Source organism: Acartia tonsa, chromosome 14, assembly GCF_053477335.1.
Source record: "Acartia tonsa isolate MP-2025a chromosome 14, ASM5347733v1, whole genome shotgun sequence".
NCBI classification, from domain to species: Eukaryota; Metazoa; Arthropoda; class Copepoda; order Calanoida; family Acartiidae; genus Acartia; species Acartia tonsa.
Window position 1 is genome coordinate 24,261,741 of NC_137273.1, and position 22,346 is coordinate 24,284,086.

At 31.7% G+C, this 22,346-nt stretch overlaps 1 protein-coding gene across 1 annotated transcript in view; it reads left to right on the top strand.

The window, feature by feature from the left end:
- The window catches only part of LOC145306586 (putative FAD-linked oxidoreductase YvdP), a 79,863-nt gene extending 61,247 nt beyond the window's left edge, over positions 1-18,616 (top strand). The window contains exons 21-28 of the mRNA XM_080148787.1: positions 10,420-10,459; positions 12,423-12,466; positions 13,157-13,205; positions 14,760-14,795; positions 15,123-15,203; positions 15,653-15,710; positions 16,025-16,070; positions 18,472-18,616. Of these exons, the coding sequence (XP_080004913.1) occupies positions 10,420-10,459; positions 12,423-12,466; positions 13,157-13,205; positions 14,760-14,795; positions 15,123-15,203; positions 15,653-15,710; positions 16,025-16,070; positions 18,472-18,542 (425 nt within the window). The 3' untranslated portion in view covers positions 18,543-18,616. The remainder of the gene's footprint in view (positions 1-10,419; positions 10,460-12,422; positions 12,467-13,156; positions 13,206-14,759; positions 14,796-15,122; positions 15,204-15,652; positions 15,711-16,024; positions 16,071-18,471) is intronic.
- Positions 18,617-22,346: the final 3,730 nt, after the last annotated feature.

The following is a 22,346-nucleotide window of genomic DNA, read 5'->3' on the forward strand; positions in this document are numbered from 1 at the left end:
ACTCTGTTACTAAAAAATATTTCCAGTATGGCTTTAAAACCGATTAGCATCTGCTAGATTAGAACAGGGTCTCAGTCATACAAAAAATCATGTAAAGTATCATATTACAGACAATTTTCACAAATTCAAAATAAAAATAATAAAATTAATACCAGTTTTGTTAGACCCTTGAGACTAACAAAATTTTTGAATTTTTTTTTATATCTGCGAAAAGATGTCTATAACTAGATAACTATTCTAACTAGTTAGGGGGGAAGGGGACATTTGGCTGTTTATTACACTAGTCCCTTATTCGTTGGCTTAATAAATTTGGAAACTTTTATTGAATTTTGAATGCTTGGTTTAGAGTAACTTCCATGTTCAAACGTTTCAACCACTTATTGCAATCTACAGATGGGGTAATTTTGTGCATCACCATTGGATATACACTTCAATTTATCGGCACTTTTATTATCTCTTTAGATCCCTGTACGGTTATACTTATTTAGATTAAGATGTATATCTTAAAGAACAGTGTATGCAGTATAAAACATTACATCTCGAAAATTGAAAGATTGGGCTCTGCTTTTTGGGAATATACCCACTGGTCATACCAAGGCTCAGAAAATACACTCAAAACTTTCATCTTTCTATCTGCCTGTTTGTACTTTTGTCTTTATGTCTATCCCTCTGTTTGTCAGTCTGTTTGTTTGTTAGTCTTTCTGTCTGTTTTCATGTCCGTCTGTCTGTCTTTCTGTATGTCTGTCCATCTGTTCATCTTAAAAGTTTATTCCGTTTTTGCATAGTCTTATTTTTTAGAGTCAACTGAACATCTATAAAATTAACTTTGTCTGTATATTTGTCCAGTCCAACCATTTTTTTGTGCTTTGCTACCTATGGGTGTTGTCATCCCTGTGTTTGGAGGCTACAAATGTTTCAATCTTGTAATATGTACTAAAAAACAAGAATAACAAAATATATATTAAAAGCGTAACAAAAATTATGGAATGAACTAAGTAAGTTTTAAAGTGGATGTTCAAATGTAGTAACAACAAAAAGAAAGAGAGAAAATATATTTTTAAAAATCATAATTTATAAAAAAAAAATTATATTTTTAAAAGAAAATGACTGATAAAACAATGTATAGACTAGATGTGCATGTGTCATGGATCTCTTTACTATTAATTTCAGCAGTCTATCTTTCATAGCACGAGAGAAAGTTAAATAGCTTTATGGACTGACTTGGAGACTAATCCAACAAAAAAAAAGTGTAATTACTTTTCCAGTATAGCTTCAAAACCGATTAAAATCCGCTGGATTAAAAACTGTTCACAGCCATACTGAAAATCATGTATAACATCATATTATAGAAAATTTTCTGCAAATAGTAAATTCATTATTCTTAATACAATTGATACCAGCTCTGTTGGCCCGTGCTTTTGAGCCTCAGGGATAACAAAACTGGAATAATTCTTACAAATTATCATGTTACTATCTACAGCAAGCTGCCTATAAATGATGCAATAAATAACTCTTAACATTTTTGCCAGTTATCCCTTAACAATTTGGCCCCTTCCCCTCAATTATCTCAGCTCTCATTAGAGCTAGAGCTAACATTTTTTGTGCATGTCCCAAAGCTAGTAATAGACTGACTCAGAATATGACGTCAAAAAAAATTAACCAATGAGAGGCCAGTATACACTGCAATTGTCCAATAGTAAAATTTATAGTGGCCTCTCACTGGTTATTTTTTTGACATAGTCTGAGTCAGCCACTTTTACTTGCTTCCATGTCCTCTGTTTGATAATGAGTTTCCGACTATAAGTGAATCAAAGTCAAATTTTGCTTTCTTCAACCTTTTTTTTAACAACGTTTGTTTTTTACTTACAAATTTCTAATGGCTGTAATTTTTTTATTTTTGAAGCTTGAAATACATTAAAAAATTTTTTTAAATTTTATTAGAAATTAAAAAAAAACAGCCGCAGCTGTACTTGGCAGCTGCTACTCTCCAAAGTCGGCGGTCAGGGGAGGCTTTAAAAGATTTCTGGAGACCTAAGGGATCAGGACCTGCAGGATCATACCTGGAACCTGAAATTTAATTGAACACCTTAAGTTTAAGTCAAAAATATTTTGCTTTTTACCTGGATGACCCTGCCAGGTTTGCTGGAATCCTGTGCCTGCCAGGATGGAGGTATTAAAAAGATTACAACTCTCAGTTATGTTTTATACCCATATTTAAAAAATCACTCCATCTTTCACACACAGAAAAGAGATAGAAAAAACAGTTAACCCTTACAGATTGGGGGGGGGGGGCTCCAAGAGCCCCCCCTCTAGTTTTTTCAATCTCATTTTTTTTGTGGGTAAGATGGAGAGCTGTACCTTCATGACTTTTTAGGTTTAGTAATTATACGTCGGTAAGAGTTGATTTTATTAGGATATCTGGTCTGTGTCGGTCGTGGTGTCCGGTCAAAGTCGGTTGGGTAGCAAAAAAAATTAGAAAAAATTCTAAATAAATCTTAATTTCTACATTATGACTTTTGTGTATAAGGTAGAAACCTAAAATTTTTTTGGTGAATACTTAGATATCAATGACCTTCTGAGAAAAGTGGTGTTATGACCGTTTGACTGCTCCCTGACCGACTTTATGACCGATTTTTGTCCGGCTTTTACTACAGACATATATCATGAATATCGTGGCTTCTATTACAACTAGATTTTTTTTGGTAAATCCTTGAGCAATAATAAACAGATAAAAACATTAATTTGCGCCGCCAATCGCCGTTTTACCGCCGAAACCGCCGAAAATGGCGCTTTCCGTTATTTGCCGTTTTTCGGCGATGATCAGAAAAAGTAATTTTTTTGTTATGAAAAATAAAAGTTCGTCCTAAAACTTGGTCATCCTAGCTGCAAAATTGGCCGCTCTACAGCTGTTTTAAAATTTAGCGGCTGGCTGCTAAAAAGCGGCTAAGGAGCGGTCTGACCGCTATGAATAGAAAAAGTAATTTTCTCTACAAATACACATGAACCACCAGAAAAATTTTTTACGTCTTTATCTGTACCAGGAGCCGAGATAGAGGGGGGGGGGGCCCCAATCTATTAAGGTGGGAATTGGGGCCCGATCTGTAAGGGTTAAGGGTTAAAGTTAGTTTATCAAATTATATAATTCATTTCATGTTGAGCCTTTTAATTAAACAATGCACTGGGTGTATCTAAACAATGTCTATTCAAAGAAGTAATTTTTTTCAAATTATTAAAGGAAGACTGCAAGAAATACCACGCTTAAACTGCTGAAAGACTGCCACAAGTAGACCCAATACCCCAAATTTGAAGCCTTTAGCTTCTATAACAAAAAGTTCTAGGCATTTTAAAATGACATTTTATGTACAATGAAAATTTTGAAAGAATCTGAATGCTAATGTTAGAAATTTTTAAATTAAACTATGTGGCCTAGAAACAAATTATAAGCTGATTTTTGTCATAGATTTAGGTTGCCAGTAACTTATTATATTTTTACAATGAAAATACCCATTTTTATAGTCAAAATCATTAAAAAAATTTAGTTTAACTTGCTTTGTACTGAGTGTACTGTAGCCAATCAGAAGGCTGAATCAGCCAAGCAACCAATCACAGCTTAGTTTTCCCCTTTGTTTCCACTATGATTTTTGTTCACAAATGCAATTTAAATCGAATTTTTATCATAGATTTTGACTATGAAATGTGGTGTTTTTATTGTAAAAATGTAATCAGTTACCGGCAATCTAAATTTCTGACAAAGAAAAGGTTATAATTTTATGTCTAGGCGACGTAATTTAATATTGTTTTTTTTTTTATGAGCATTGTAAATCTTTCAAAATTTTCATTGTACATGAAATGCTATTTTGAAATGCCTAGAACTTTTTTTTTTGAAGCTGAAGGCTTTAAATTTGGGGTATTGGGTGTACTTGTGGCAGTCTATCAGTAGTTAAAGAGTGGTATTTCTTGCAGGCGTCCATTAAGAAAACATATGTTCAAATCATTATTTACCCCTCCCAACATATTGGAGTGGGAGTAATTAACTCCCCCCCCCCCCCCCAAGCAAATTAGGTAATTTCCCCAACTCTGACTCTATGTCACTAAATGTCATATATGATTTTTGGTAACAATGTGTCAGATTAGGCAATTTCCACAACTCTGACTCTATGTCAATAAATGTCATATATGATGTATGCTAACAATGTATCAGATTAGGTAGTTTTCTCAACTCATGTCACTAAATGTCATATATGATTTTTGGTAACAATGTGTCAGATTAAAGGAACCCTGTAAGAAATAACACACTTTAAGTGCTGAAAGACTGCCACAAGTAAAATCAAAACCCCAAATTTTATGCCTTCAGCTTCAATAAATAAAACATTCTAATCATTTCAAAATTACATTTTATCTACAATGACAATTTTGAAAGATTTTCATTGCTTACAAAAGAAATTACAATATTAAATTACATCGCCTAGACACAAAATTATGACCTTATGTTTGTCAGAAACTTAGATTGCTGGTAACTGATTTCTTTTCTATAATAAAAACACCACTTTTATAGTCAAAATCTCAAAAATTTGGTTTAATATGCGTTTGTAAGCATAAAATTATAGCAGAAACAATTGAAACTAAATTAAGCTCAGCTGTGATTGTTCGTTGAGCTGATTCAGCCTTCTGATTGGCTGGAAATACTACAGTACTCTAGGTACAACGTAAGTTAAACTTATTTTGTTTAATGATTTTGACTATAAAAATAGGTATTTTTAAAAATAAATATAATTAGTTACTGGCAACCTAAATTTATGACAAAAAAGCTTATAATTACGTCTCTAGGCTATGTAGTTTAATTTCAAAGTTTTTAACATAAGTGTTGAAAATCTTTCAAAATTTTCTTTGTACATAAATTGTCATTTTAAAGTGCAAACAACTTTTTTGTTATTAAAGCTGAAGGCTTCAAATTTGGGGTATTGGATCTACTTGTAACAGTCTTTCAATAGTTAAAGCGTGGTATTTCTTGCAGGCTTCCTTTAAGTAATTTTCTCAACTCTGACTCTATGTCAATACATGTGATATATGAATTCTAGCAACAATGTGTCAGATAAGGTAATTTCCCAACTCTGACTATGTCGCTAAATGTTATATCTGACTTTTGGTAACAATATGTCAGATTAGGTAATTTTCTCACACTGACTCTATGTCACTAAATTTCATATATAATTCTTGTTACCAATGTGTCAGATTAGGTAGTTTCCTCAACTCTGACTCTATGTCACTAAATATCATATATGACTTTTGGTAACAATGTGTCAGATATGGTAATTTTCTCAACTCTGGCTCTATGTCACTAAATGTCATATATGACTTTTGGCAACAATGTGTCATATTAGGTAATTTCCCCAACTCTGACTCTATGTCACTAAATGTCATATATGACTTTTGATGATATTGTGTCAGATAAGGTAATTTTCTCAACTCTGACTCTATGTCACTAAATGTCATATCTGACTTTTGGCAACAATGTGTCAGATTATGTAATTTCCCCAACTCTGACTCTATGTCACTAAATATCATATATGACTTTTGGTAATAATGTGTCAGATTAGGTAATTTCCCCAACTCTGACTCTATGTCACTAAATGTCATATATGACTTTTGGTAATAATGTGTCAGATTAGGTAGTTTCCTCAACTCTGACTCTATGTCACTAAATATCATATATGACTTTTGGTAACAATGTGTCAGATTAGGTAATTTCCCCAACTCTGACTCTATGTCACTAAATGTCATATATGACTTTTGGTAACAATGTGTCAGATTAGGTAATTTCCTCAACTCTGACTCTATGTCACTAAATATCATATATGACTTTTGATGATATTGTGTCAGAATAGGTAATTTTCTCAACTCTGACTCTTTGTCACTAAATGTCATATATGACTTTTGATGATATTGTGTCAGTTTAGGTAATTTCCCCAACTCTGACTCTATGTCACTAAATGTCATATATGACTTTTGATGATATTGTGTCATATTAGGTAATTTCCCCAACTCTGACTCTATGTCACTAAATGTCATATATGACTTTTGGCAACAATGTGTCATATTAGGTAATTTTCGCAACTCTGACTCTATGTCACTAAATGTCATATATGACTTTTGGTGATATTGTGTCAGATTAGGTAATTTTCTCAACTCTGACTCTATGTCACTAAATATCATATATGACTTTTGGTGAAATTGTGTCAGATTAGGTAATTTTCTAAACCTGACTTTATGTAAATACATGTCATATGTGATTTTTGCAAACAATGTGTCAGGTAAGGTAATTTCCTCAACACTGACTATATGTCACTAAATGTCATATATGACTTTTGGTAACAATGTGTCAGATTATGTAATTTCCACAACTCTGACTTTCTGTCACTAAATGTCATATATGACTTTTGGTAATAATGTGTCAGATTATGTAATTTCCCTAACTCTGACTCTATATCACTAAATGTCATATATGACTTTTGGTAACAATGTGTCAGATTAGGTAACTTCCCCAACTCTGACTCTATGTCACTAAATGTCATATATGACTTTTGGTAACAATGTGTCAGATTATGTAATTTCCCCAACTCTGACTCTATATCACTAAATGTCATACATGACTTTTGGTAACAATGTGTCAGATTAGGTAAAGGGTGTTTAAAAAAAAACCAATTGCTTCACTCATTTCAATATAAACCCTACAGTTTTAGTCAAAAACTAACAAAAAATGACCCAAATCATGTCCAAGCAATGGCAATGAGAAAGCACTATTTAATTTTGATTTCTACTCACATCTCCTGAGCACTAAAGCTTGAGTCCTAGCCCTTGTGGAGAATTTTTCCTTACATGGAGATTAGAATACAACAAATCATTTTAAGTACTTAAAATCTTGTAGATAGACCCCATAATGTTTAGAATCTTTGATGGAGCATGTAAACACCTTTCTATAGACACCTTAACCAGGTTTCTAACTCAATCCTAGCCAATTTGGCATAAAAAATACAGACCCATGAAACATTTAGACATGAAAAGTCTCTCTAATTCTTGATGTTTGACAGATCTTTCTTTTTGATGTCAAAATGGCTCAGATTGTGTTAGAAACCTGATTAAGGTGTCTATAGAAAGATATTTATATGTCCTATCAAAAATTCTAAACATTATGGGTTCTATTTACAAGATTTTAAGTACTTAAGACAGTTTGTTCTTTTTTTTAAAGACAGAGCAGTCATGTGTCAATTTTTGATTAGTCTGTCTTTTTGATGCCAAATTGGCAAGGATTGAATCAGAAATCTGGTTAAGGCGCCTATAGAAAGGTCTTTATATGCCTCATCAAATACTCAAAACATTATGGGGTCTATCTGCAAGATTTCAAGTACTTTAGACAGTTTATTCTTTTTAAAAAAAGACAAAACTGTCTTGATTTGTAATAAAATATGCACTCTCCACGGAGGGAAAAAATTCCACAAGGGCTAGGACTCGAGCTGTAGTGCTCAGGACAGGTGAGTAGAAATCAAAATTTAATAGTGTTTTCTCATTATCATTATCATTATCAATTTCTCATTATCATTGTATATTCCTGAACTACGACTTTATGTCACTAAATGTCATATATGACTTTTGGTAATAATGTGTCAGATAAGGTAATTTCCCCAACTCTGACTCTATGTCACTAAATGTCATATATGACTTTTGGTAACAATGTATCGAATTAGGTAATTTCCCCAACTCTGACTCTATGTCACTAAATGTCATATATATGAATTCTGATAACAATGTGTCAGATTAGGTAATTTCCCAAACTCTGACTCTATGTCACTAAATGTCATATATGACTTTTGGTAACAATGTGTCAGATATGGTAATTGCCACGACTCTGACTCTATGTCACTAAATGTCATATATGAATTCTGGTAACAATGTGTCAGATTAGGCAATTTCCCCAACTCTGACTCTCTGTCACTAAATGTCATATCTGACTTATGGTAAAAATGTGTCAGATTAGGTAATTTCCCCAACTCTGACTCTATGTCACTAAATGTCATATATGAATTCTGGTAACAATGTGTCAGATTAGGTAAATTCCCCAACTCTGACTCTATGTCACTAAATGTCATATCTGACTTTTGGCAACAATGTGTCAGATTAGGTAATTTTTTCAACTCTGACTCTATTTCACTAAATGTCATATATGACTTTTGGTAACAATGTGCCAGATATGGTGATTGCCCCAACTCTGACTCTATGTCACTAAATGTCATATATGACCTTTGGTGATGTTGTGTCAGATTGGGTAATTTCCCCAACTCTGACTCTATCTCACTAAATGTCATATATGACTTTTGGTAACAATGTGTCAGATATGGTAATTTCCCCAACTCTGACTCTATCTCACTAAATGTCATATATGACTTTTGGTAACAATGTGTCAGATATGGTAATTGCCCCAACTCTGACTCTTTGTCACTAAATGTAATATATGACTATTGGTAACAATGTGTCAGATTAGGTAATTTCCCCAACTCTGACTCTATCTCACTAAATGTCATATATGACTTTTGGTAACAATGTGTCAGATATGGTAATTTCCCCAACTCTGACTCTATCTCACTAAATGTCATATATGACTTTTGGTAACAATGTGTCAGATATGGTAATTGCCCCAACTCTGACTTTTTGTCACTAAATGTCATATCTGACTTTTGGTAACAATGTGTCAGATATGGTGATTGCCCCAACTCTGACTCTATGTCACTAAATGTCATATATGAATTCTGGTAACAATGTGTCAGATTAGGTAATTTCCTCAACTCTGACTCTATGTCACTAAATGTCATAAATGACTTTTAGTAACATTGTGTCAGATTAGGTAATTTCCCCAACTCTGACTCTATGTCACTAAATGTCATATATGACTTTTAGTGATATTGTGTCAGATTAGGTAATTTCCCCAACTCTGACTCTATGTCACTAAATGTCATATATGACTTTTAGTGATATTGTGTCAGATTAGGTAATTTTCTCAACTCTGACTCTATTTCACTAAATGTCATATATGACTTTTGGCAATAATGTGTCAGATTAGGTAATTTCCCCAACTCTGACTCTATGTCACTAAATGTCATATATGACTTTTGGTGATATTGTTTCAGATTTGTTTGCATTGCCAAAAATGAGAAAATAACCTGACATAATGTCACTAAATTTCAGATTGAAATCTGAACTTTGGTCAAATTTTGTCATATCTGAACTTTGGTAACAAAGAGTCATATTGAGACAGATTTAAATCTGAAATCTAGTGACTGTGGATTTCTAATCTGACCGAAAAGGGGTAAAAACTACTAGGGTATATGTATTAGTTATAGGATGTGTTTATACTTTATTTCTATATAAAGCAGCTTATAATGCCTATAAAAAAAATTGTCATACAATAAAAATCACCAATAATAGGCCTGTATATTTTATCATTGGTCAATTAAAATGCATACTTGCCTATCATTGGTCATTTGTATCGTATTTAAATTTTTTTCTAGGCTATATAAGCTACTTTTTTCTATACACGGTGGTAAGGGACATGAGGGTGTATATTATGACTCTCACTAGTTAGGTTGGCAGCTATAATAGTTAAATCTTTCTATACACGCTGGTAAGGGTCATGAGGGTGTATAGTATGACTCTCACTAGTTAGGTTGGCAGGTATAATAGTTGAATCTTTCTATACACGCTGGTAAGGGACATGAGGGTGTATAGTATGACTCTCACTAGTTAGGTTGGCAGGTATAATAGTTGAATCTTTATATACACACTGGTAAGGGACATGAGGGTGTATTGTATATTATGACTCTCACTAGTTAGGTTGGCAGGTATAATAGTTGAATCTTTCTATACACGCTGGTAAGGGACATGGGGGTGAATATTATGACTCTCACTAGTTAGGTTGGCAGGTATAATGGTTGAATCTTTCTATACACGCTGGTAAGGGACATGAGGGTGTATATTATGACTCTCACTAGTTAGGTTGGCAGGTATAATGGTTGAATCTTTCTATACACGCTGGTAAGGGACATGAGGGTGTATAGTATGACTCTCACTAGTTAGGTTGGCAGGTATAATAGTTGAATCTTTCTATACACGCTGGTAAGGGACATGAGGGTGTATATTATGGCTCTCACTAGTTAGGTTGGCAGGTATAATAGTTGAATCTTTCTATACACGCTGGTAAGGGACATGAGGGTGTATATTATGACTCTCACTAGTTAGGTTGGCAGGTATAATGGTTAAATCGACCCATATCTTACGTCATTGCAATTGTACAAAACTTTCTGAACTAATGTTTACAATTTTTGAAAAGTAAAAAAAGTCTTCTTTAACTTTGTATTTTTTTTTATAAAGGATGTGATTACTGCTTTTGGCTTATTCACTTTAGAAACAGGTGACAATTATTTTTCTTTTTAATGCCATCTTTAGAACTAGCGGCTACGCCCCCTAGAGGCCTCTAGTGGCACTTTAAATTTTGGTGTTTTAAAAAAAATTAATACGATACCTTACAATGTTGCGAAGGAGTCTCTATCAAATTATTACGATACTTTGCAATGCTACGTAGGAGTCTCTATTCGAGAAGAAAAAAATTGTGATTTCTCTTGGGAGGGTGGTAGTACCCTCCCCCAAAATAGTTATAAACCTTCCCGGGACCTCTGAGAATCTACCCTGTTAAGGAGAACCCGATCTGTTCAGCGGTTAGTAAGATCCTTCGGTACAGACACACAAACAGACATCCTGTTACTTTAGTATAAGGATAAAGAAAATGGGTAATAAAAAAGTGTCCAAATATTTCAATAAATAATACAGAAGGGATAATTTTATATTAGGGTTGGGCCGGATATCCGGCCGGATACCGGATATTGAAACTATCCGGCCGGATATCCGGCAATATAATCTTTTATATTTTACAACAAAAATCTCTGGGTTTTTTTAATCTTCAATGGCTTTAATTTTCGTATTATTAAAGCTAGAAGAACAATTTTTTCTGAATATGTTTATGTTTATGTAAATTTTATATTAGAAATTTCAAAACATAAATTTTGGCGGTGGCAGCAGTACTTGGCAGCTGCCAGCCGCAAACCGACGGTTGGCAGGTAAACGGCAACAGATTTTATGAAATTGTAATATGTCATGAAGATATATAAAAAAAAGCCTAAGTTTCAAATTTGAAATCTTCAAGTAAAAATTTGCGGTCACAGGAACCGTTTAAAGATATCTGGAGACCTGGAGGTTCAGGACATGCAGGATTATACCTGGAACCTGAAATCGACTTGAACACCTATATTACATATGAGGATGTACGACTATAGGATATTTTAGTATTAGATAACATGAAATGCTTTGTTTAAGTAAAAAAATATTTTTACTTTTTACCTAAATGACCTTACCAGATTTGCTGGTATCCTGTGCTCGCCAGGAAGGAGGTATTAAAAAAATTTCAACTCTCAGTTATGTGTCATACCCATATTTAGAAAGTCACTCAGTTATAGCCCTCTACCTTTTATACACAGAAAATGGGATAGAAAAAAATTAGAGGGGGGGGAGGCATTCAACGCCACCTCCCCGCCAATCCTCCAACCATTAGAGATTGATATTACAGATTGAGAGTAGTAATAGTTAATTAGATTTATTTACTAAGCTTTTTTTGACTGTAGCAAAGGATCTTGCTAACTGCTGAACTGATATGGTTCTCCTTTAGAGTGAAGCTTCTTATAAGTCCCAGGGTGGTTTTAGGCTGTTTAATATTTATAAAAAAGTCGTTGTAAGGTTTTAAGTTATTTTTCTGCACTTTCATGTCCCTTCTAATATATATCCCTAGATACTAGGGACGCAGACGCTAGTATAATATAAAACACCAGTTTATGAAGAATTTTTTTTTGCGGGAATAGTCCCTTTCGTGGCAACGCCCCTTAAGGAGCAATTATTCGTATTTTCACAGTAGCGTATCTCCTATTTCTAGCCCCTCGCGGGGGACTCTAACCTTGCGGGGCCAATTGCCTTACCCTGCGGGAAAATCACCTTACCAAATATAACCTAACCTAACCTAAAATAACCTATTAAAAGCAATTTAAAAAATAAAACGAATCGCCCCTTAAGGTGCGTTGCCACGAAAGGGACTATATCCTTTTTTGATACTTTAATATGTAGTAATTTGGCCGGTTATCCGGTAATTTGGCCGGATAATCGGCGTTGGCAGGATACCGGATATCCGGCATTTGAAATTAGCCGGATATCCGGTATCCGGTATCCGGCCAAAAAAATATCTGGCCCAACCCTATTTTATATATTACCATTGTCTTATACCTTTAGATCACTGTGTTTTAGTACAAATAAAACTCAAAATTTATTTTTAGACAAAGATTTGCAGACAGTCGGTACCCAATCTCAACAAATACAGGTAAAATATAGGAAGGCAAAGCGTTCAAAAAAAGAAAAAATACAAAATGGTATGGGTTAACTTACTTACCTGGTATTAACCTCGATTTTATGCATATCTGATTATAGCACAATTATTATAATTTTATGTTGATATTTACATTAAAACAAATATTGTGCATTTATCAATTGTCTAGTGGCTAGAGCCTCTAGAGGCACTTAAGGTGGGGGGGAAATAAGTTAAACCCCACCCCCATTATTAGATTTTCAAAAAGAAAAAGTAAAACAATTTTTGGGGGTGTCATTTTTTATTCAGAGGGTGGAGTTTTGAAAAGAAACGGTAAAAACTTTTTTTGTGGTGGAGGGTCATTTTTTAATGGGAGGGTTAAAATATCCTCCCCCAAAATAATTAAAAACCTTCCCTGGACCTATAAGAAGCTTCACTGTGAATAAGAATTATATCGGTTCAGCTATTAACGAGATCCTTCGCTACCGAAAAAAAACCTTACTACTTTATATTTTATTATATGTATAAACACAGTTTAATTTTTAACTGTTTTTATTGATGGAATACATATGTTTCTCTATAAAAATAGATCATCAGTTCCAATTAAGATGTATAAAATAAGAGTTAAAAAAATATATGTCTTTGCATTTTGAATCCTTTTAATTTAGGAGGATTTATTGTCATATTATTTATAAAACCATTTAGATAACAATTTAAAACATGGTGTTGATACAAATCTTGTTTGTCTGTTTCGGTAAGTTTTATTTATAAATTTAAATATTTTTTTTGCATTCAACTTAAGGAAACTTCACAATAGCTATGATGAAAAACAAGACCAAAAAGTAAAAACTGTCATAGATTCGTAGATGGATTTGTAAGAGAGAGATACTGATTTAATTTTTGCTGTCCTCCATCGCATGGAAAAAATTTAAGAATGTAAAACTGAGTTAAAAATTAAAATAAATTGGTTTTAGTGAACAATCTTTCAAACAAAATAGAATATTAATTCCGTCACAAACCATAAAAAAAAACAAATAATACAAATTACTAATAACGAAATTAATTAGGGAAAAAAACACGAAACCTATTTTTTCAGCTGTCGTTGGGGGGCAACACATCGTTAATTTGACGATCTCTCCATTTGCCCTCCAAATATTATTTTGAATTTATTTCGCTCGTTGGTTACACCTTATTTCTGGTTTTAATCTGACATATACAACATTTCTTAGTCAATGTATTTGTGACGGAAGCAGATAATTATAGAGATGCTACGCATCTTTTTATGATTTTAAATTCGAGATTTATTTAAAGAAGGTGTCTTAGCTTTTTGTTTTTTTATTTAAAATAGCTAGTCGTTGTTTTTAGTAAGTAGTAGATGTAAATTAGCCTATATAATTTAGATATGCAATCAGTTTTTTGAAGGAATTTAAGTTTTTAAAAAAAATTAAGTCGGTTTTAAGGTACTAAAACGCAACAAAAAAAAGACAATTGCAATTAAGAACAAAAATAGTAAGATCTTTAATTTGACACCTTACTTTTTAATTATGTCGGGTAATTATTGAATTAATCAAAACTTAATCAAAACATAAATAATAAATATATCCTAACAAAGACATAAAAAATATGGCTTCATATATATCTTTAGAATCAAAAATATTACGAATCCATTGTTTGCAAAATTTTTAAAAAGTAAAAAATTTATATTATATTATATTATACAGGCAACACTTACTTTACCCCCTTCCCATTTTTACTCTCAAAAAAAGGATTTAAGATGGTTAAAGGGAATGGGGGGAGTAAAGGTTGCCTGTATAACATAATAGTTTCATATAATTTCTTTTATTGTTGTTTAATTACTATTTTGTAAACTTTTTATTTCAATTTTGGTTAGAATGGATTCGTAATATTTTTCTCATTCTAAAATTATATATTAACAAATGTTTCTTATGCCTTATGCATTTTATTACCTTAAAACCCACTTAATTTTTTTTTAAACTTAAATTACTTCAAAAATAAGAGGTCTACAAAATAAAAACGATTGCATATATAAATTCGATGGGTCAATTTACATCTACTACTTACTAAAAATATCGACTAGCTATTTTAAATAAAAATCAAAAAAGTTAGGACACCTTCATTTGCAGATCTGGAATAGCAATATGAAAAACCCAAAAAGATAATTTATTTACAATAATCAATCTTTTGACTTTTACAATGCGTTTGACTTAAACCTAAATGAAATTTTAAAAACTTAATTAAAAAATAAAAATGCGCAGTTATTCTTTGATCATTCCTGTTCTATATTTAGTGATCGCTGGGCTGAATGTCCCAACACTCTATTGAGGTAAAATTAATTCTTGTAGAATTTATATTTTTAAACTAGTCCAAACTTTTAACTAGATTTACACTTAAATCATAGTTTTATATATTTTAATAATGGTTTTATTATTGCTTAAAACTTACACCAGATTTTCATGTTCTATAATAAAGTGAACTCTGTTGCGGGCTAAAATAACGATCTCCCCAATCCCCCTCCCCTCCTCCTACTTGATAACGGCCCCACTAATACACGGGAGGGGATATTGCAACCACAATTTTTCTCCTGTCATAATATCCATGTATATTCTACATCCATTATTTTAATTTAACTTAAATTGCGGTTAATATTTAGAGTAAAGACATTTATGGAGGACAAGCTAGAAAAATATAAAATCAACTACAGCAAATTCTTCAATTTTCCAAGCTGTGACAGGTAAAATTTTTTCCAGTATGGCTTTGAAAACGATGATTATCCGCTGGATTAGAACCAGTTCTCAGCCATTCTAAAAAATCATGTATAGCATTATATTACAGCCAATTTTCAACGATATTATAATAAAAGTTTTGATCAATTAATACCAGTTTTGTTAGCCCGGAAATTTGGCCCCTCGGGTCGAACAAAACTGGTTTTAATCTTTAAATTTTTTTTTTTTTAAATATCCTTAGTAAATAACTATTTCAGTATAGCGACGAAACCTAATCATACCTGCAGGAGTATAACCAGTTCTCAGCCATACTGAAAAATTATGTGTATCATATTATAATAAATATTAATTATTAATACCAGTTTTGTTAGACTGGTAATTTTGATAAGGCCTTTGAACTTAAAGGTCATAGTCAAATTAAATTTGATTAAAACTTTGGAAACTTTTATTATTTTAGTAATAATTGGATGTGGAAGTACTGGGGTAAAAACTTTCCACAACTACTTGCCATAAAGGTAATATTTTTAAATATTTCATTTTCTGGTTTTCAAGGATGACGGCATTTATAGAAGCAAAGTTTAGTAAATCTAAATTTCAATATGTATCTTACTAATGATTATTATTAACAAATATGATTGATCAATATGCACAAAATAATATATATTTTTTTCCTAATTCGCGCTTAAATTCACCGATTAAAGGACTATTCTTAAACATTTAAGTATGTTGATTATTGAGGGAGGTGTATACTCCCCCCTCTTGTAAAAACCTCTGCACGCTTAATTTATATTTTAAATAATTTAAATCAATCGTCCTTGCTAATATTTAGGAGACCTATGATCCTGAAAAGATGTTCAATAGTTGCCAAACAGTAGGTAAGTGTTTTACAGTAGCGTCGCTATTTTACATTTCCAATGTATGTATGTCAGTCTATGACCTATACATACATCCTTGAAAGCTCAAAAAATCCAAAATAGTTGCCTATAAACAATACATACATATATATCGTATAAGAAGTCCAATTTTAATAAATATCCATTCTTAAACGCAAAACTGCCAACAGTGGCGTGCGAAGCACTTTGTCTAGGGGGGGGCATTTTGAAGATTTTGAAAAATTTTGCCCCCCCCCCCCCTAAATCAAAGTGCATTTTGATTATATATACTAATTTTAAATAAGGTCGTTTTAAGGGGTGGGATTATTTGATTATGGGCCTTCTAGTCCTTATCCCTTCTTCCCCATCCCTTCCCCCATCCCTGTTTCCCATTTATATCCCCCATCTCTCCCCCCCCCCATCTCTTCTCCCCCATCCCTTCTCCCCACCCTGCAATGACCGAAGGGAAGGGAGCTAGAAAGCATCTTCGAAAAAAAAGTACAGAAGATAATTTAACCTCCCCCCCCCCCCACCCACCACAAAACATTTTTAATGGGTGGAAGGGGATGTTATAAAATCTCAGTAGGAAGGATGAATAACCCCATTAAAAAAATTGGGGGGGGGGGGGAGATAAAAACACTCATTTTGGAAATAATTTACCAAAAATTAACCTTATATGTAAAACTGATTTTAAATATTTCTTTATTGTATGACAACAAGGATGACAACATCTTTAAGTAGCAAAGCACAAAAAATCATTAATTAGAATACAGACAAGTAGATTTAAAGAGCATCTATTGAAATAAATATATATTTTAGATAGAAAAAGTCACAAATCCTTTTTCCTGTATGTTGTGTGATGACAGTCAAAGTAAATTACATAATGGATGCTCGAAACATTTTTTTTTAATCTTATAATCCACAAAAAAATTTATCGTACCATAAAAACCAAAGATATAAAGAACTATGTAAAAAATAAAAAAAATTATTTGTCCTTTCATCTACAGATATAAAAATCTCTTAGAAATATGGAAAACTTTGGGGTATAGTCTCTTTTGTGGCAACGCCTCTTAAGAGGCATTTCGTCGTATTTTCATAGTAGCTTTTAATAGGTTATTCTAGGGTGATTTCCCCGCAGGGTCTATAAATAGGTGAAAAGCTACTGTGAAAATACGACGAAATGCACCTTAAGAGGCAATGTCACAAAAGGGACTATACCCGAAATTTAAAAGATAAAAAAATAGCCAAAAACGTCCTGAAAAGCAGTCCGACCTCCATGAATTTTTAATAGTTAATTATACTCCATAATGATGGGAATGTGAACATTAAGTTTTAGCCTTCTATCTTTAATTGCAGTTGAAAAAATCACATTTCCCCCTTAGCATTACGTACTGACAGCCATAGTGAATTATAGAGAAGCTAAAACATATCCTACCCTCTTTAAATGGCACTTTAAAACTCTGTTAATTTTTGATTAAGTGGTGTTTCCAATGATTTATAAGGGCGGTGCGTGAAGCGCACCTAAAAATATTTACTCCCCCTTTGAACTAAAATCAATCAAAGACAACAAGAGTAGCGTATTTTATCAAGTTAGGAATATAGAGTATAGTTAGTTTTAAGGGTTTTTAATGAAAATTGCCATAAAAAAAAAACATGTCTTTTTGTAAGGGTATGTACACAAAAAAAATACTTATCCTGAAAATAATATGACATCATATATAGTTATTCATTTAGACAGACATACAGTGTTGAGAAAAAGGCTTAGATAAATATCAACGCTGTTTCTTTTTTATATAAAATAACTTTTTGATTAAATATTTGTTGTTTACACATGTTTTTATAGAAATAAAAACAAAATATAATAGTGATAAAAAGCAGAAACCATTTTTTTCTTCAAATATGCAGGGAGGGATCGTTTTTGGGATATTTATTACACTAGTCCCCAATATTTCATATAAAATTTTCTTATTCGTTTGCTCAACAACTTTGGGGACTTTAATGGAATTTGCCCCAATTGCCCCAAATGCCCCCTTCGGTTCGCACGCCACTGACTTCTCTATGCACTGCTACAATGGTAAATTAAAACTAATCAAAATGATAGGGTGTGAAATTTATAATTGCCGCTTAAATAAACCAATCACTTGTCTCCATGTCAAAAGAACATCCAATAATTATACTCTGGTATTTTGACGAGAAGACACATGATTAGTTCATTTCAGCGGCAGTGTTATAAATTCTGAAAATAAACTGAAAAACTTTGGGTACTTTTGATAAACCATTATTGGTTAGAACACTGAAATTACAAAAGGGAAAATAATTTCTACCATCATTAGGATTACACATCAATTTATCGTCGATTATCTTATCCCTTAATATCAATGTTTATAATTTATTTTAATTTCAGGAACAAAAGATAACGCTTGTTGCCCTTTCAACCTGAAATTTCCAAATGGAAGGCCTCCATTTGTTCCATAGAAAAATCTTTAAGAAGCTACAGAAACTAAAATATTGCAATGAAAATTTTATAACTTACCTAAATCTAAATTAGATTGAAAGTAATTTGCATTATTTTTGGTAGATTTTTACTGCACTAAAAAATTCGAGTTAAATTCTCAACTGATTTTTTTGGTGTCATAAAAACTATAATTTTGCATAACTTTTTCTAATTCTTTCTAATTTAAAGAACTTTATAAAGACCCTAGTTTTTAAAGAAAATATTTGCTTTTATAATTCTAGTTATTTGAAATTCTTTCAATTGCCATATTTATTACCTATCATTAAGATATTCAGTGATTTTTAAAATATCATGTGATTTTTTGTGTGAATGTAACTTTTTATATTCCCCCCTCCGAAAAATTAATTACGAAAAATAGGGGAAGTTGGTATCTAAAACAAAGCTACAGTTGAATTAAACTACTAGATATTTTTTCAATTAAAATCATCGAAAATCATATTTCAGTATACTTAACCTTAAGTTTAAGTTTAAAAATGTATTTCATCAACAGAGTAAATTAAATTCAATTTTCTATTCTGGGAAAACTAATCTTAATTCTAGTGTCTAAGTTAATTTTAAATGCAATATCGGCTAGAGAACATTGTATCTTTTTATATTTTTTTATGAATCTAAAGCAAAAATAAAATACCTCTTTTGCGTTTTGTAAACTTTATTTTGAATTTTTTATTTGAAAATTTGGCCCCGATTATGAATAAGATATTCTATAGCAGTAATATTGGTGGACTTGACATATTGTAGAAAACTTTTTCTTCTAAACAGTACAGGAATAGATTTTTATCGCATCGTATTATAAATAGCTTTCCGCGGGTATAAAAAGATAAAATTATAAGATATGACCATTTTTTTTGCCCCGAGATAAAGAAGGATGAAAACTAATACATGATTTTTCATTATGGCTAAGAACTGGTCCTAATCCAACGGATATTAATCGGTTTCGAAGCGATATTTGAAAAATATATTTTAGGTATATTTACATCTTTTAATAACACAATCATCGTACATAGTTAATTTTCTTTTAATATTAAACGAGTAGAACCCTTGATATTCTATAGTTATGATGCATAACGTCCTGTCCTGTTAATTTTACTGATATGGAATATAATTATATATTTGTATTTTATTTTGTATTTTCAATATACATGTTTCATACTTACCGTCCTGATAATCAGGGCTCGGCAATCGCGTTTCATTGCACCTCAGATAAATCCAATTATTAAAATCTAAAAAAGTGGAAGCAAATTATAATAAAAAAAAAAAATAATCAGAGGTGGATTCTTTAAAAAAAAATTGTCCCACTAATCGCTTAGTGGGGCAAAATTGTTTTCTTGAAAAATCCACCAAAATCACATTAAAGATCTACAAAAATTAAACAAAATCATAAAAGGGTTATTACAATAAGATTATATTTAATTTTTGTAGATTTTTTATGTGATTTTGGAGGATTTTTCACGAAAACAATTTTGCCCCACTAAGCGATTAGTAGGGCAATTTTTTTAAAGAATCCACCTCAGTTAGTTGTCAACCCCTAATGAATTTTTGTGGGTACTCAAATAGGAAAAATATGAGGCTGCCAAGCCCTGCAGATATTCATTAAAACCCCGCCATTCCTAATGTTACCATTATTAGTTGCTTATTATTACTTAAATTGTCCGTCAGTAAAATCTATGTCTCGCATCGGTTAAAAGAAATATGAACATATTTAAAATTGTGTACTTCTTAATTTGTGACATATTTTTAGTCTTCTTGTATTTGTTGACCAATGACTCAAAACCGTTGCGAGAAATAGAAATCATAATATAACCAATTTGTCATTAAACTGGGCATTATTGTATTTTAATATTTATTGTATCTATTTATCAAATATATTTAAAGATTTTTATTACTCTTTTGAAGCGAAGGTACTCTATAATCAAAAAAACTATCTGTCCGTCAGTCTTTACATCACAAATAGGGAGTAATGGGACATTGGGATGTAAGTTACACTGGTATCCATTTTTTAGATGTGTTATCTTATATGCAGGTTCAAATTTGGGTGCTTGATTGGTTGGTTGGTTCAAAACTATAAATATTCAAACTTTTCAACCAAAAATTTTAAGGTATAATTCAATTGGTCAGTCAATTTATCATCCATCGTCTTATCCCTTAAGATTTCTGACTAATGTCCCTTGTAAGTTACTTTATGATTAAACTTCATGAGAAAATATAATTTCTTGAGAAATGGAAAAAGATTTGAGAAAATAAAATTTTCGGCTGCTAATGTTTTGGGAGAAGATTAAATTATCTGTTTAATTTTTTCTTTTTATCTTACAGATTGATGGACTCTAGTTACAAATCTAAAAAGTGCCTACACTACATTGGAGATAATAGTGAGAATCACAAACGAAGATAAGTGTCCCTAATGGTATTTTCTTATGTCAGGCTTATGTAAGCTTTTAGTTAAGTATCCCTTTGGAGTTTCTTAGTTATTGTTAAGTATTCCTAAATGTAGTAATGTTAAGTAAGACTTAGGAAAGGTTTAAGGTACCTTATGAAGTTTACTAGGGGTTCCTATTTTGTTCTTAGTTACATTAAGCTATGTCAAGAAAAAGCAGGTTTGATATACGAGTACCTTTTGGGTTATGTCTTAAAACAGCTAATTGTTTTTCTAACAAAAACTTTTTAAAAATATTCCTATCTTTTTAAAGTTTTTGAGCACGGTTCCTTGTAAATTTCGCCACATACATCCTATCTGTGTTATACATAATAGCAAGTAACCATCTAAGGCCTCTTTAAAGATATTTTTGATTTTTCTAATTATAAAGAATGGTTACTTAAAATTTTTTTTATAGGGTGATTTTTTTAATAGAAAATGTGGTAAATTAACCTCCCCCAATATATATAAAAAACACAAATCATGTTCAAATATTGGAAATGGGCAGGTGTCCTAAACATTTGCAAATTATTTTTTTTCGTTAAAATGAATGAACAACAAAATAGATGTAATCATTTCATTCTACATTTAAAGAGTCATGATTCAAAATTTATTACAATGAGTACACTTTTAGTTATCTATAATGTTTCTTTTTTTCTATTTATGTAGACGAAAAAAACTTTGCTGTAATTAAGACTTATCTTTCATATTTTTTAAATTTTATTTCTTAATTATTTAAATAGGGTTACATAAAATTACTTAGGTATACTAATAAAGGTACTAAGAAAGAGAGGGAATGTCTGATTGAGCCAATAGGAGAATCGCATCGGAATTTACATTGGATCTCATTGGTTGAAATTATGTACACATTTTCCTACGAAGGCATGTTTTTTTTCATTTCTTACATACATAAAAGTCAGCTGTTAACAGTATATTTTCTTAGTAGAAAGCTTTGCGGAATCAGAATTAATTGCCCAAAAATTTCGTTTACAATTTGAAAGCTTGAAACAAAGTTGGATTCTTAAAAAAAAGTTAGGCTGGCAACTCGCTGGTGAGGCAAAATTATTTTTGTGAAAAATCCTCCAAAATCGAATAAAAAAATTTACAAAAATGAAATAAAATCTTAAGAGGGTTATTAACATATGATTTTGTTTAATTTTTGTAGATTTTTAATGTGCTTTTGGATGATTTTTCACAAAAATAATTTTGCCTCACTATCGAATAGCGAGTCTATCATTTTTTAAGAATCCACATCAGCTTGAGTCGAAAGTAAACAATACTTTTGTCTGCTAGGAATGTTCTCTCTTAGATTTGACGAAAAAAGGGTTCAGAATATTCTTCTACTCTTCTATTT